Below are 15957 nucleotides of genomic sequence, written 5' to 3' on the forward strand. Positions count from 1 at the left end.
TAAAAGAAAATAACTATTTTATTGATCTTAGTGATTCAAGCAAGCATTTTGTGCTAACTTTTTTAAATTCAGTCATTTACAAAAGAAAAAAAAAGAATTCTGAGACGTAAAAATTTATTAAGCAATCCAACATGAATATTTGAAAAATACGAATATTGGCACCTTAACGAGATACCAAATTATTACAAAAATCTTTTTAGGTTCAAAATGATTATAAACTAGTTTATCCATATCTAGTCAATCTCACTGCCCTTTTTTATTACAAATAAGAAAATATTTGAAAGCCTCAATAAGAAATATTTCAAAAGCCTTTTAAAAATCTAAAGCAGAGAACGTCACAAAAAGAATCTCAGCCTTCTTGCCTCCTAAAAGTCACTCTATCCCTACAGCAACTGTGAATGCTCTAAACATTCTTATTTCTTGGGCAGAAAGGTTTAATAACAAACAAATGAGAATACGAAATCTGTACATATCAAATAAAATCAGATAAAAACAAAGCCCTTATATAGGAATCTCAACAGCATACCAATGACGAGAGTTCAAAAACATCCAAGTTAAATGATTAATACTGTAGTATTTAAAACACATGCACAGACATGTGTTTATACACACACACATACACATCCTCCTTGGGAGAAACTCTGAAACTAAGTCTCAGCTTTTTATCAATGCTTTAATGAAGTATCTTTTAGAGCTTAAATCAACCTGGGCATTAACCACTCAATATCCACATTTGACCACAGTAACTTGTCCCTTCATTCAAAATCTACTTGCACTACATGCTATAGATACGGAGGAGAACAAGGCAAATATAGCCCATTTGGATCAGAGTCTTACAAGGAAAATGTTTTATTACAGTAAAGGGCAGGAGTGAGAACTGAATACTAAATCACTGAACACTAAAAAAATTGAATCAATAAAGATTTGAGAAATGGCTAATTAGTTTCAATCAAACTGGTCTTCTCAAGAATTACCTAGTTGAGGTTTTCAAGACATTTACTTAATATCAATTTATACTATGAAAACATTTATAGGCAAAACCACAACCTAGTCCCCTGCAAAACTGAAAAAAAAAAAACCCCTAAATTTTAGTGGAGTTCTAATTTTATATTCTTCCACAACAGAGATAAAACTAAGTGTGTGTGCAGGCAGGCACACACATGCACCTCCCTTTGGAGATTTCTATATTCTGATTTTTCACAAAGAATTCTTTTTTAGACAAAAAATTCCTATTCTATTCTGAACTAAGAAAAATCCTAGTGGTCTCTTGAACAATAAAATTTGATTAATGACTGGAATTGCAGCAAAATTGTCAGGCAAGGGAGGTCCCGATAGCACAAGATAAAGAACCATACACCAGGATGCAGAAAAGTAGCATTTGTGTCCCTGTTGTACCTCTCATTAGCTTTGTTTCCTCTAGGTAAATTGCAATATCTCTGCATCTGTTTCCTCCATGTATATTACATAGGTGTGTATGATGTATATTACCTCGATGTATATTACCCTACTTACTGGACAAGTTTATTGTAAGAATCAAATGGAAAATTTAGGGGAGGCACTTGGGAAACCATAAAACATAGGTAAGAGAAAAATTAAATATTTACTTACGGACCAAAATGATCAAAAGGACCAAAATTCTCAAAACAAGGTGTAAATACACAGGTCTATGTAACCAAGGCAAGAAAATAATTCTTTTCTTTGTCCCAGGCCAAGTCACTCTCCTTTTTTTTTCAGCTGCCAAAAACCCTCAGGGGCAAGTGGACTTGCCTCAAACTTCACATAAAACATATAAAACATAGAGGCCAACACAAGGGTGCCAGCAAAGTGAAACACTCAAATTCATCTCCTGAGTAAACCGGCACCACCTTTCTGGAGGGCAATTTTGTACTGCATGTCAGAACCCTGAAAATATTCCTATCCTATGACACAACCGTTCTATTTCTGGGAATTCATCAAAGGAACTGATGCTCCTGGAGCAGCGAGGGTTCTAAGGAGAGTTTATAATGCACCAATTGCTGTGCTAAGAGATTTCCTTGCACATCTCATTTAATCCTTAGGACTGGCAGAGCAGTACTCCAGTTCTACCGTGAGAAAAACAGAGGCAAGAGGAAGGGGTTAACAATTCACCAGGCCCACACAGTAAGCAGCAGAGGGCTGAGATGCAAATCCAAATCTTCAAATTCTAGCACCCAGGCTCTTACCCTCTTCTCTATAGTGTATATAAGCTTGAAAAGCTGTTCACCACACTTCGTAATAGAGGGAAATAAAGAAGCACTCTAGATGCCAGAAACAGGAGAGAGACTGAATTACCTAGAGTGCAGTCCCACAATGCCAGGAGGGCAGCCATTACACACAACTTGGAAGGACAGAGGACCAGCACACAGAGCATCTTTACTTTCTCAGACCCCTAACCTTGCAGAGAGGGCGGTGTTGGGAAAAGAGATGAGAGACAGCAATGACCTTTGCAGCTGCTGACTAAAGTCAACAAGAGCAAAGATTAAACTCGAACTCACTGGAGGCTTCACCAGGCAAGAAACTACTGACCCATTACCTCACCTGAAGGTGGAGGTGCAACAGGCCAAGCCCCTGAGGGAAGAAACAGTCACACGGAAGTAGGGGAAGATCAAGGGGCTCTGATACAACATCCCGGATCTGACACCTCAAGCTACCCCAGTTCATTACCTGCAATATTCCTGAACAGCTGACCTAATAGAACACCCTTTTCAAAGCTGAGTACTAAAGAATCCGGTATGGACCTATGAAGAATCATTTAAAAACAAAACAAAACAAAAAACCACATAAGAGATATACTAAAGAAAGAAAAACACTCCAGACAAATATACTCATGCCACCTGAAACTCACATTATCTGTTTTTAGAATAGTACCTCAGAATTTATATTAATAAAAAAGAAACTAAATTTAATTCCACGTTTACACTCGCTTCACTCATTGAAGAAAAATACACTTACTGAATCCTACTCCATAGCTTTGTGTTCAACTTAAAACATAAGTAAAATATTAACCTCACAAAGAAAAAAAACCTATGAGAGAATATCTACGCAACAGTCCATAAAAGTGGATCCGGCATGAGATGACATGACTCATACTTCTGATAAAGCAAAGAAACAAAAATCATCTTTGAAAAGATACAAAGGCAGATGGGGGGAGAAAGTAACACAGTAGAGTTCCCTCACCATCTTTTATAATTAGAGAGAATGTAGTTTTAGACAGATTTCACAAATGGAGCAAAAATAGAGTATTTTCCCTTGGAACACCTTTATGTTACAATAATAAACTTTTCACTTAACGCTTTTTTGTTTTGTGTCCCATTCTTGGTGAGTAAACAAGAGTCCTAAATAGGGAATAACTAAGGGTGTTTCCCTAGAGTCAAATAAATTAAAGTGAACCTGGATAATTTTTTAAAAAGCAGATCAGAGGCAAAGTACAGATGGGCAACGCAGACAACTGAAAAGTAAGCTGCTGGAGCTCAGGAAAGCCACAGGATATAAAAACACCACCATAAAATAAATGAAATCCCCTGAGAAGCAGCAAAAAAGCAGAATAGATATTACAACCAAGAAAGTTTTAAGAAATATCACAGAACGTAAAAGAAAACAAATGAAAGATAGAGAAACAATTATAAACAGTAAACAGGTATTGGACACTTTGAATATATTACACCTACCCCTTTGATCCTGCGATTTCACTTCTGAAAATTTATCCTACATGTGTACTTGCACAAAATTCACAAAGATATATGTGAAAGAATATTCACGAAAACAAAAAAGGATGAAAAGCTAAAGATAACCTAGAAGCCCATCAATTCAAATAAATTATAATACTTTCATATGACTATTACCCAGCTGTTGGAAAGAGAGCAACACATACTGATGTGACAGCATGTCCACAATATATTAAGGGAAAAAGCAAGTTACAGGACAATGTAAATAGTGTGCTCTCTACTTGAGATTTTTTATTTTTAAAATTATATACACACACAACTGACACTCGTGTGTGTGTCTGTACAGGCCTAGGAAATACTATGATAGATATAGACTAAACTCATGATAGTGGCCACTTGTGACAACTAGGATTTTTTTTAACGTCCTAAAATGTCAAATACCTATAATATGGAAAGATGATAGATTATTAAATAAAATAAGGCAGCTTCCAGCATGTTCACATTATCCCATTTTGTGTAAAACCTCTATGACTACATGTGTGCATTTATATACTACATGCAATATAAAAGAGAACATACACTAGGTGGGTGGAAACATTGGCTTTATCTGGGTAGATGCAATTATGTGTTTCTAGATGTGCATAAATTCTTTTATAATAAGAAAAATATTTCCAAAGTCTTTCCTCTCCTCTCCTCTGGCCTAAGTACTCAGGTCAGCATCATATATTTCTTGATCTTTTTTTTTACCATGAGCTAACAGAGCCAAGGACTCTCTGAAATTCCTTCCTAGTCCTCTATCGACAATACTGTCCTATTTTGACCCTCCTCCTCCTGCACTAGTTCTCTGACTTCAGTACCTGTATGGATCAGCTTAAATCTATTACCTCCCTCCAACAAGATCTGAATTCAGGAAGTCTACATGGAACCCAGAAATCTGTATCTTTTACAAGTACCCTATGTGGTTTCTGACTGAGAAACAGCTGTCTATCTCTTTAGCCATTACATTAGTCTCCTTCCAAAATTATTTCATAACTCGTTACTCAATGACTAATAATTCTAACCTCCCCTTTGGTACTCATTTTATTTAGTCTTCCAAGGATATTTTATTTCTACCTCTGGTTTAACTATGCAAATAACTCCCCAACATATATCTCCAGTTCAGTTCTTGCACCTGAGTTTCAGTTCCTTATACCCAATTTTTATTAGATACTTCCAAGTAAATATCCCAGTTACTCCAAAATCAGCATGTTCAAAAACTGAATAAAACTTTCCTCTCCAAACAATCTCCTCCTGTTTTCTCTGTATCAGTAACACCCAGTAAACCAGTCAAGCCAGTAGGTCTTTCCCTCAGTCACTACTGACTATCACATCTAGTCAATAACCAAACCCTAACCCATCATCCTCCTAAACTTCCCTCAGATGTACCCTCTCCTCCATCAGCTGAACTGCTACTTACTCTTCACACATCAGTTCAGGGACCTCCCTTCTTGAGAACGCTTGGCTCCTCTCCTGTATCCCTCCTTGCCGGAACAAGCAGCCACCTCCTTTATGTCCCCACAGCGGTTTGTCCTTTATTCCTTTGACGCCATTGTTTGCATGCTTCCCTCCTTTTGTGAGTTTTGAAGACAAGTGTTTGTTATTGTATTTGTATTCTAGCACAGTAAGCATTCAAACGTCCGCTGAATAAATAAAAAGCAATTATTTTTAAAGAGCAAAGCTGACCTTTAAATGTTGGAATGGACACGTCTACATTTAATGAATTATTTGTGAAAATATAATTAAAAGTTTCCAATAATTTCTACTTTTATAATATTTATAACAAATGCTCCAAGTACATACATATTTTGGCCAAATCCCAAATGTCCAAGTGTTAAAAATATTCTGTTGAATATAACTAAACAGGGCAAAATATATGAAACATTGCTTTTCAAACATCAGACGAGAGACAACGCAAGACTATGATCCCTGAGAGAAGAGAAACACTTCCAGGTCACAACACAAGGAGAGGAAAGCTAAGCAGTCTGCAGTCTCACCGAGCTGCAGAAACAGAGGTCGTAGTTTGGGAAGGCCAAGGTGGTTAGAACTTGCAGGGCAGATACACTGGAGGGAGAGCTCAGAAAGAGTGAGAGCTTTAGAGATCTGCAGGTGGGCTTCCCTAGGGTCCCTGACCGAATGCTGATCTGTGCCGAGTAGCTGAGGTTGGGGAAATAACGACTAGAGAGCAGTGGGCCAAACAATACCTGGAGCCAGACAGGGCTTGGGAACAGTCCGCATTCCCACCAACCAGAGTGGGAAAACTTTGTAATGTATCAGGTAATGGATGGACTCCTCAGAAGGGAATTGCTTGAGTTGAGGAACTAAGTCAGCACTACAGGGAAGGCTGTTCTGGACTCACCCTAACAAAGCTTAAAGGCGAGCCTCAAAACAACCCAACAGATTCCAAATGACCAACCTATTAACCCCAACTGAATCCAACCCTCCTAAGGATTACAACAAAACTGAGCGAGCAACAGCATAAAATTCAGTGACTGGCACACAGTCAAAAATTATCAGGTATACAACAGAGGAGAAAAATATGACCCATAAGCAGGAGGAAATAAGTCACTAAGTGCAGCTCCAGAAATGAAAGAGATGATGGAATGAACAGAAAAGATGTTAAAACTATATTATTGGAACAAATGTGTTCCATACACTTAAGAAGGGAGAGGAAAACATGATCATGATAAGGAAAGAAACAGAAGAGGGAAGACACTCAAATTGAACTTCTAGAGATGAAAATAAAATACATACCAGATGCAATTATAACAGATTAGATACTGCAAGAGAAAAGTTCAGTGAATTTAAAGACCTAGCAATAGAAACTATCCAAAATGCTGCACAGAGAAACTTAAAAACAAACAAGCAAAGCAGCATCGATGGCCCACTGTAAAAGGTGAATAACTGGAATCCTAAAAATTGTGTGTGGGGGGGCAAGGGGGCAATATATGAAGACAAAATGGCTCAGAACTTCCCAAAGTTGATGAAACCAAAAACTGATAGATGCAAGGAAGATTAACAAACCCTAAGAAAAATAAACACGAGGAAGACCACACCAATATACATCATAACCGAGTTTCTGAAAACCAGTGATAGAGAGAAAAATCTTAAAAGCAACCAGACAGAAAAGTACACATTACATACAGAAGAACAAAGACAGACAACAAAATTCTTATCAGAAACTATGCCAAACCATAAGACAATGGAGCAACATCTAAAAAGAGTGTCAACCCAGATAGCCATACCCAAGTATCTTTCAAAAATTAAGGCAAAATAATTTGAACTAAAAGAAGCTGTGAGAATTCATCACCAGCCAACCATCACTAGAATCACTGTTTAAAACAAGAAAGAAAAAATTCCACAGGCAAAAGAAAAACAATACCTGATGGAAATTTGGGTCTAAACTAAGGGTAATACCTCAAAGGGTCAATATGAGGGTAATATAAAAAAATATTTTCTCCTTTTTTAATTCCTTAAAGAACAACTTTAAACTGACAATTACAATGTAATATGGGGTTTAGAAGTAAAGTGTATGATAAAATAACACATAGCATATGGTGTGCTGGAATTGAAAAAATACTGTCCCTACACTACACAAGAAGTGATATTGCTAAGTTACCTTGTAAACCCCAGAGCAACCATCACAAACAAACCAGAATAAGACCTAAGAAGCAAACAGTGGTGTGAAGGGGATGCTATCCCTTTTCTGCAGATAAGGAAGCTGAGGCTTATCGTCATAGGATGGCTATGAGAATGCAATTAAATAATACATTTAAAAACAGTACCTCATATAGAAGGAACTGAAATGTTAGCTTCTTCCTTGGGTACAGACCTGCTGTTTAACTTATAAAATCTAAAAATACCACAGCTATCAGTTACTACTTTGTCTTTCAAAACAATAGTCAATCTTGTAAAAAAGATGTGACTGTAACCTAATTGATTATCTATTAAGATATTTGCTTCTCTGTAGTTTCCTGTATACCAACAATAAACACAACTTTAAAAAAAAAACCCTAAAATATTGAGGCTGTGCTTTCAATGTGAATATGCTTCCTAGAAGGTAGAGTAATAATGTTCTTAACCTTATGCATAACTCCCACCTACAAGATTATTTTTAACAAAAAATATGTTCAGAATTTTAACTCAGGAACACAGTTTTCCTTATCAGTAACATCTGTGATGCCACGACTCTTAAGAGTATATGGCTGAAAAAGCATTTAAGCAGCTCTTGCAAATAGTAATAAGGCTCTATCCTAGGCTGCCAGCAGCAGGAATGAGTGAACGGATCTGCTTTGTAGATGGTCCAGTGCTCGGCACAGAGGAGACATTCTAAAAGCCTGTGCAGAACTTATTAACCGACAGAATACATGAGGCATAAAAACAGGAAGAGTGTGGAAGATAATTTCTAGGTTTCACGCTTGGGGAGCTAGAAGAAATAACTGGCTGACAGCATTATTTTATGTCAAGGTACTATCCAAAGGGCACCTAAAAAATACATTCAGTTGGCGCGGTGAGAGCTAGAGATGTTACTCTAGGAATCATCCACATATCCAGAGCTTGAAAGCTGATCCTAGAGACAGGGAAAAAACAGAGGATCAAGAGGGAATCTAAGAGGACAACCACGATAAAGGGTTCCCGGCAGATAAACAAAGAACCACAAGTAAGTGGCAGTCAAAGCAGGTGAGGCAGAGATTCAGAATTTAGGTGTCACTGAAGTCAAGAAACAGTTTTAAGTATGGAGTGGTCAGCAGTAGACTTGTAAACTCCTGAGGGCAGGAATGATATCCTTCCTTCTCCAAACGCTGCAGGAGTCCACGCCACAGTGCCCGCCACACAGCTTGCCCTCAGTCACAGTCACGCCATGTTTTTCACAACAGAAGGTGCTGTTATTGCACCCATTTTACACATAAGAAAACTGAGGCACAAAACATTTACATAATTTGCCCTCACACACTTAGGAGAATCTGTCCTGAAGGAGATCATTGCTGAGAGCAAATTTAGCGCAGTACTAGGGAAAAACTCAAAACTGCAGGATGTTAGAAGTACACCAGAAGTACCCACCTTTTCTCCCCTTGTTCACACTCCCTGCACTAGAGAACTTGCAGTACCCAGTCTGAAAAAGTACAAACTGTGAGACACCCCTACATCTCCTCCCCCACCCGTTTTCCCATTTCCATCTTCCCCCACCCTCAGCCAACTGGACTACAGGTAGGTACCTGACCAACTGAAGCATCTCTCCAGAAATTTCAGAATTAAGATATGGAGATATTTGTTGAGAACCACGCTACAAAATCAAAATATCTTGTGCTGTCACCACAGCAAACCAAAGTTTCATGCAAACCAAAGGTATGGGGAAGCAGAAACCAAGAGCTTTAAAGAGAGTCAATCTGAAAGAAACTTAACAGACATTACAGAGTCATAGAGACACAAGACTATGTCATGTGTTTCCAGAGAAAAACTGGCAGAGTAACTGCCTCAAGATGTTCTGGTTTCCAGGACGCTGAGCTGGGCTTCAGAAGCAGTCCTGCAACTGTAGGACAAACGCCCTTTTTAAGTAAGTTAATTCAAATGGTTTCTGTTCCTTGCAGCCAAATAATCTCAAGACATCAAAAGAGGTCAAAGAAAAAACACTGGGTAAGCAGTCACTATGTGCTTCACAGTAACTTTGAGGTTTTTAGCTCTCCTATCAGGGATGAAGGAAAAGAGCTCCACTAACATCAATGAACAGATCTGCTAGACTCCCAAGCACAAACTCTTTTACACGGTACATTTTCATTCACATAACATCCAATCCACTCCAAGCCTCTATGCCATTTATCTTATTTTTTTCCCCACGAAACATTCTCAGATTAATCCAAAAATGTTAACTTTTCTTCTGTCCAGTCTCTAACCTATACATTTCAAATGCCTTCATGCTAGTATTTTATAATAAAATAAACTTGTGTATATATAAAGATGAGTGGCAGATCTGTTTGGTTTGTTCTTAAATTGATAAAGTGTTTTTGTCTCCTTGCTTTACCAGTTTATACACCCTTAACTCAAGCCCAGGCCAGCTTAGATCTTTTCCTGACCTGTCCCACCCCTCATTTCCTCCGAATGGCTGATTTTACTACTAAAATTCAGGCCACTTAACAGAAAAAGGATAATTCAGCTTACCTAAATATTTATCCTTCCCAAAGTGACTTCAATTACTTTTCAAAGGCACTAAGAAACAAGTATCTACATCCTAAGCTTGAAACCCTCGCCAAACGGTGATAAAGACCAGCAAAAAATTCCGGTTTTCTGTCCCTGAGAATCAGTTTGCCAAGATGAAATGGCAGAGAACTTCTTAACTCTGTAACAGGTCTCTTTCGCCCATTCTCAAAAAGACACTGCTAAAGTTTTTCACATTTTCTCCAAGTATAGACAGCTCCACTGCCTATTTATAACTAGAAATTTTCCTAAGAATAACCTAAAATGTATCATCTGGTTTGGTTTGATTTACTTTCCCAGACATTAAGTTCCTGGAATTTTTTTTAATTAAAAAAAGAAAGACAATTTAAACGTACTATCCTTTTACCAGCCTCAAAAGGCAAAGGAAGACTTCTTCAGCTTCTAGACTTATCCCAGGAGCTCAGGAGCCAGAGAATTTCTCACTGTGGTTCAGGGACTTCAGCAAGTCCCATATCCTCAACAGCTGGGAAATATCATTAGCCTGGAGGTAAACCACTAGGCCCTTATTAGTAGTGCAGCTATGTGGGTACAGACACTCATCACTACCAGTTCAGCCTGGGAATCCATTTGTTCTGACTGCCTTACATTCTCTGATCACTTATAAACTGTTAGTCACAGCTACAAATAACAGTGAAATTCACTGTCAACCTTTGGGTCAGTTCTGCCAGAAGGACCATAAAAAAGTATGCATAACCAGCGTACTAACTGAAAAACGTGACTGTGTATATAAAATGATTCATTAAATGGCACAATTTTAACTAACACTGATTGTGCTAGGAACTGTGCTGCCATTTATCCTAAAATCATAAATAATAACACATTAAAATCTTCTTTGCATTGCTGAGTACCCTAAATTTTCTGAGTACTCTATATTTTCTATTTCCAGACATATCAAAATCAGTATCAATCAATATAACATCCTTAACGAGGTGGAAATAAGGTAGGGAAAGCTTATGAGTTTTGCAAGGGGCTGAATAATTACAAAGCTGAAAAGAGAACCAGAATTTTTAACTACAATCTGCACTAAAGCCATTAGGTATGTACCTCAGCAGTATTTCTCACCCTGAAATTTCCTTAGCATCTTAAGCTAAACCACTTCCAGTTTAATAAGGTCTCCGAGGAGGGAAAGCAGAACTGCTACCACGTCATACCACTGTGGTTTAGGTTCTACTGCCATTGTCATTTTACCAACGTTTTTAATACTTTGGTCACATACACTTTTTTTAATAAAGCAGTTTAAGTGCCTGGAATAAAAGAGTAAGTACACCCAATCCATTCGGAACATTGATGGCCAGCATTTGAGCCATGTAACAGCGTTGAAGAAAATCTGACAGCAAATCCAAATCAAAACACTCCGAGGAACTGCTGGACGCTTTCCGTTTCTGTCACAAGATTTGGTTTGTGCCTGGTTCCAGGGCTCAAGGGTTCTGACAGTGAAGGATGCTGTTCGAGGACAAAGTGCAATGTCCTCCTCCTCCATATGCTCCTGTGCGCGCACCACGAACACAAACTAAGCATACGCAGCAGCACGCACGGAGGGGACTCGGCTCTGAAGACCACCCTGGGGATGGAAACTAAGCTTGTCATCCAAGGGGGACGCTGCTCCGCCGCCACACTCGGACCCCTGGAAGACCCGTCTCCAGCCCGAGGACACCCCTCCCCCACGGCCCGGTGCCTCGAGCTTCCTACCTCCGCCCCGCTCCTCCCGCCCTCCTCCCACCGCCGTACGAAGGCGCAGCTCGGGGCAGCTCCGAAGTCGGGCAGGGACTGCGGGTAGACGAAGGGGCTGCGGCGCCCGAGCCAGGCCGCTATATCCACCGCGGCCCTACACCCCGCCTCCACCCCAGCCAACGGCGCTGCTCACGCCGCGGGCGGATCCGCGCCCGGCTCACCTGGGGGCCGCAGCCTCCGCAGCTCACAGGCATGTCACCGGCCCGCAACGACCAGCCGCACGAGCTGCAGAGCAGGCGGGCGCCCCCTCCCGCAGCGGCCCCCCAGCCCTCCCCCCCCTCCCCGCCCCGCGGCCCGCCCCCGGCCTGCCCACCCCCGGCTTCCGCCGCAGCAACTCCAGCCCGCAACACCTCCTAGTCCTCACGCCTCCCACTCACTCACGCGAGAGGGTGGCACGCCTCTCGCGAGAAGAACCCCGCGCCAAAGCCCGCGCAAAAGTGGGTGGGCTTTTTTAAAAAGGAAAAAAGGAACAGGAAAAACCTTCCCACGTGCTCCAGGGCAGCTAGCAGGACCGCCCCGCGCATCATGTGACCACGCCCAGCTGCCCCTCCATTGGCCAGAATCCGCTGGGCCAGGGGAGCTTTAAACTCGAGGCTGACCTTCGAACCTGCTGCAGACGTCTTGCGCGCTTCCTGGTCCGTTACCTTGGAAACTGTTTAACCCTTTCCTCTGGCAAAATATCCAAGTCTTGGCTTTCTTTCTGCAGTTTTGGTTTAAGGCCCTGCCACCTTTCCTTCGTCCCCTTGGTTTTACCGCCTGGGGTCAGTTGGGCTCCCTCTTCGCCCCAGGCTAGCTTTGCTTTCTTCTGATTCCCGGGGCCCTTCTCATAGCGGCAGCCCCACCAGATCGGACGGCCCAAGAAAGGCTCATCCTTTGGGATAGCTCCGCCCCTTCTCCCCACCATCTCTAGGGAGGATCACTCACAGCGCACCAGGCCAACTGCCCTATCCTAACCTCAACAATTAGCATCAAGGGATCTCCGGGCCCTAGTGCTCACCCTTCCGTCGTTACGCGATATCGGAATCGGGAAGTAAAAGCATTGGTCACGGAGAAACCAAGCTCTAGATGAAAAGCTAATATGTAGAAACAAGGTAGAATCAGAAGGGCGAATCCAATGATGTTGCAGTCTCCTCGAAGACATCTATCTCTCAAGGGTGGAAATACCTGATAGATGAGAAAGACGTTTTTAAGTGTATCCTCATTATGAGTTTTGCCCTGGTTGGGAGAAAGGGGCAGGGAAGAAAGGGTATATTCGTATGTTCATTTCTTCATTTAACAAATTTTTGTTGAGCTCCTACATATGTTAGGCACTCCTCCAGGCTCTTGATTGAGCTGCCTCGAAGACAGATAAATCTAGGTTCTAGGGAGCTTATGGGGGGGGAGGGGAGAAAAATGTCGTTAGTGTTAAGCTCTGTGCAGAGGAAATACAGTGAATGATGTGATGGTGATTGTGATGGGGTGACCCTTTTGAGGAGGAGACATTTAAGAAGTGGTTGGCTTAACAGGCATGCAAATATCAGAGGGAAGAGCATTCCAGGCAAAGGATACAGCTAATTCAAAGGCCCTAAATAGGGTTTGAGGGGGAAGGTATGAGAAAGTAAGAGGAAATAAGCTTGGAAATGTGCTTGGAGAAGTAAACAAGCATTGGTTACATCCTGTAGGGCTTTGTAAGCCAATAAAGGAATTAGGGAGTTTATTCTGAGTGCAGTGGAAAGCACTGGAGAGTTTTAAATAGGGGAGAGACACCTATGGTTTAATTTTTTTAAAGCTCTTCGCTGCGGAGAATGGATCTTAAGGAGACCACAGAGGAAGCAGGGAGATTAGGAGATTTGTAATCTATGTAAGAGAGACTCCTGAAAATTTTTAATTTCCAATGACCTTGACATTCCTATTCTAAAATCCATTAGGTCAGAGTCCTGGTTCTGTTTGCCTGTTTTGTTAAGAACATCTAGATATCCTTCAGTTACTGCTGTTTAATTACAGTTGGAGAAATAAATGGGAAATTTTGTTACTTGGGAAAATGAATGGCCCAAAAGGAAAGTCACCTTTGATTTGTTTTCCTCCATTTACAACACACAGATAACCACCTCTTCTGTCCAAAAGTCAGTTCTAAGAAAAACCAACATAAAATGATGTTCAATGCAGATATTTATTCCTAAGTATAAGATTTGAAAAGATAGAGGTTGAAGGCTAGAAAATGAAGATGTTTCACTAACAGAAACAGAAATCAGGAGACCTAAGTTCCAACTGGAAGAACTCATTAACTCAAGCAAATCAAAGTACCTTATCATCCTTGAATCTCAGCTTCCTCATACATAAAACAAGGCAATGAACTAACCTACACTCAAAGTGGTTAAGCCTGAATTACACTTTGGCATGCACACACCAGCAAGACGGAAGCTGAAAAGGGAAATGAAATGAATTTTTATAAAAACCTAACAGAGTCGTCAGCACATGCCAAATGAAATTGGAAATGCGCGCACGCGCGCGCGCGCGCACACACACACACACACACACACACACACACCAGCTGAGGAACTATGAAACTGATTAATACAGATACCAGGAATGTTTCCCTAAGAAACCTTGGCCTTCTCAGAGTGTGAAAACGGAAGCATTGCCACCTGCTCAACCGCATACTCCCTTTCTCTGTAGCTATTTTGAACCTATGTAGTATTTAGTGAATAATGATGCACCTTTTCCTAATCAAGATTTAAGAACTAGAAAAGAAATGTTTAAAAGATCTGGAGCGATATTTTAAACTTAACACCTTGGTTTTAATGAAAATAAGATTTCAAGAAACATTGTATCTTTTTTTGAAATGAAAAGTGCTGAATGAGAAAAGGTATTATTTTAACACATTAAGATCATTCTTTTAAACTGCTGAAGGAACTGAGTACTCCTTTGAGTGCTGTTTGCAGTCCTTATAATGATTAACTGAAACAGCTGCTTGTTACTGCTAATTTAGATGAACAATGGGCTCAACTCTACCATTCTAACCTAAATTAAGACAGCCATAAATCCTCCCAAGTCACACTAGCAACACAGTCACTGTGGTGTCTCTTGCCAGCTACCATTATTTTGAATCCAACGAATGTAAAGTGAGAAGAAATTAGGGTTGAAATCCATTTCTACAGGTGTCCCTAGTTCCTGGATTGTTTTTATTTTCTTTTTTAACAGCTTTATTGAGCTATAATCCACATACAATACAATTCACCCAGTTAAAATGTACAGTTCAGTGGTTTTGGTATAGTCCCAGAGTTGTGTAATCATCACCAAAATCTTATTTTAGAACAGTATTTTCCCCCACAACAGAACCCCCATACCCATTAGCAGTCAATCCTCCACCTTGTCCCCAGCCCTAAGCAATGACTAATCTATTTATGCGTTTATAAATTTGCCTATTCTGGAAATTTCATATTAACAAAATTATCCAATATGTGGTCTTTAGTGTCTCACTTCATTCACGTAATGTTTTCAAAGCTCAACCCTGTTGTAGCATTTATCAGCACTTCATTTCTTTTTATTGCCCAATCGTGATTCCATTGTATAGATATAGCACATTTTATGTATCAACTTATCAGTTAATAGGCATTGGATTGTTTCTACTTTTTGCCTATCTGAATAATGCTGCTTTGAATATTGTGTACAAGTTTTGTGTGGATGTTGCTTATTCTTTTTTAATACTTTAAAAAATAAAATATATCCAGTTTACAAAGTCCATATATATATTTTTTTTCCCTAGCACAGCTACTTCTCTCCTAGCTTTGTCTTTTTTGCCTGCTGTTTGAAATATGTACACTCTATCCCCAGAGGGTTGGCATTTCTACTTGGGTAATTCACATCTGACCATGTCACTCCCCTGTTTAAAACCATTCAGTGGCTTATTATGGCTCGGTCCATGATCTTCCTAACTTTCTCCTCTGCTCTGATATCATTCTCCTTCTTGGACAAGTCTTCCTTTCGGTTGCTTGAAATAGGGCCAGACCCTCCCTGCTTCAGGGCCTTCCCACAGGCTGTTCCTTCAGTAGTAATGTGCTTTCTCTCTCCATCCCCCCTTAGCCTCTGAATGCCCATGAATCCTTCAGCATCCTGCTCTACTCTCATTTCCTCAAGAACTCTTGTCCTAACTCCCCAGACTAAGTAAGATCCTCCTTATCTAGAACTCTCTACTTTTTCTTCAAAGCATTCATCAACTTACAATGATTCCTATTGGAGTAATTATTTGGTTAATGTCTGTCTCTATCCTCCGCTAGACAGTAGGATCCCTGAGCAAGAACCACATCTGTTTTTA

General features: G+C 40.2%; 1 protein-coding gene across 1 annotated transcript in view; it reads right to left on the minus strand.

Annotated features, from left to right (window-relative positions):
- AKAP11 (A-kinase anchoring protein 11) overlaps positions 1–2389 on the minus strand; it is a gene marked incomplete at its 5' end in the record, with an annotated part of 24882 nt that extends 22493 nt beyond the window's left edge. Inside the window, one exon of the mRNA XM_079902932.1 lies at positions 2311–2389. Coding sequence (XP_079759058.1) covers positions 2311–2389 — 79 coding nt within the window. The remainder of the gene's footprint in view (positions 1–2310) is intronic.
- Between the last annotated feature and the right edge of the window lie 13568 nt (positions 2390–15957).

This window comes from Stenella coeruleoalba, assembly GCF_951394435.1.
Source record: "Stenella coeruleoalba genome assembly, chromosome: 18".
NCBI lineage: Eukaryota > Metazoa > Chordata > Mammalia > Artiodactyla > Delphinidae > Stenella > Stenella coeruleoalba.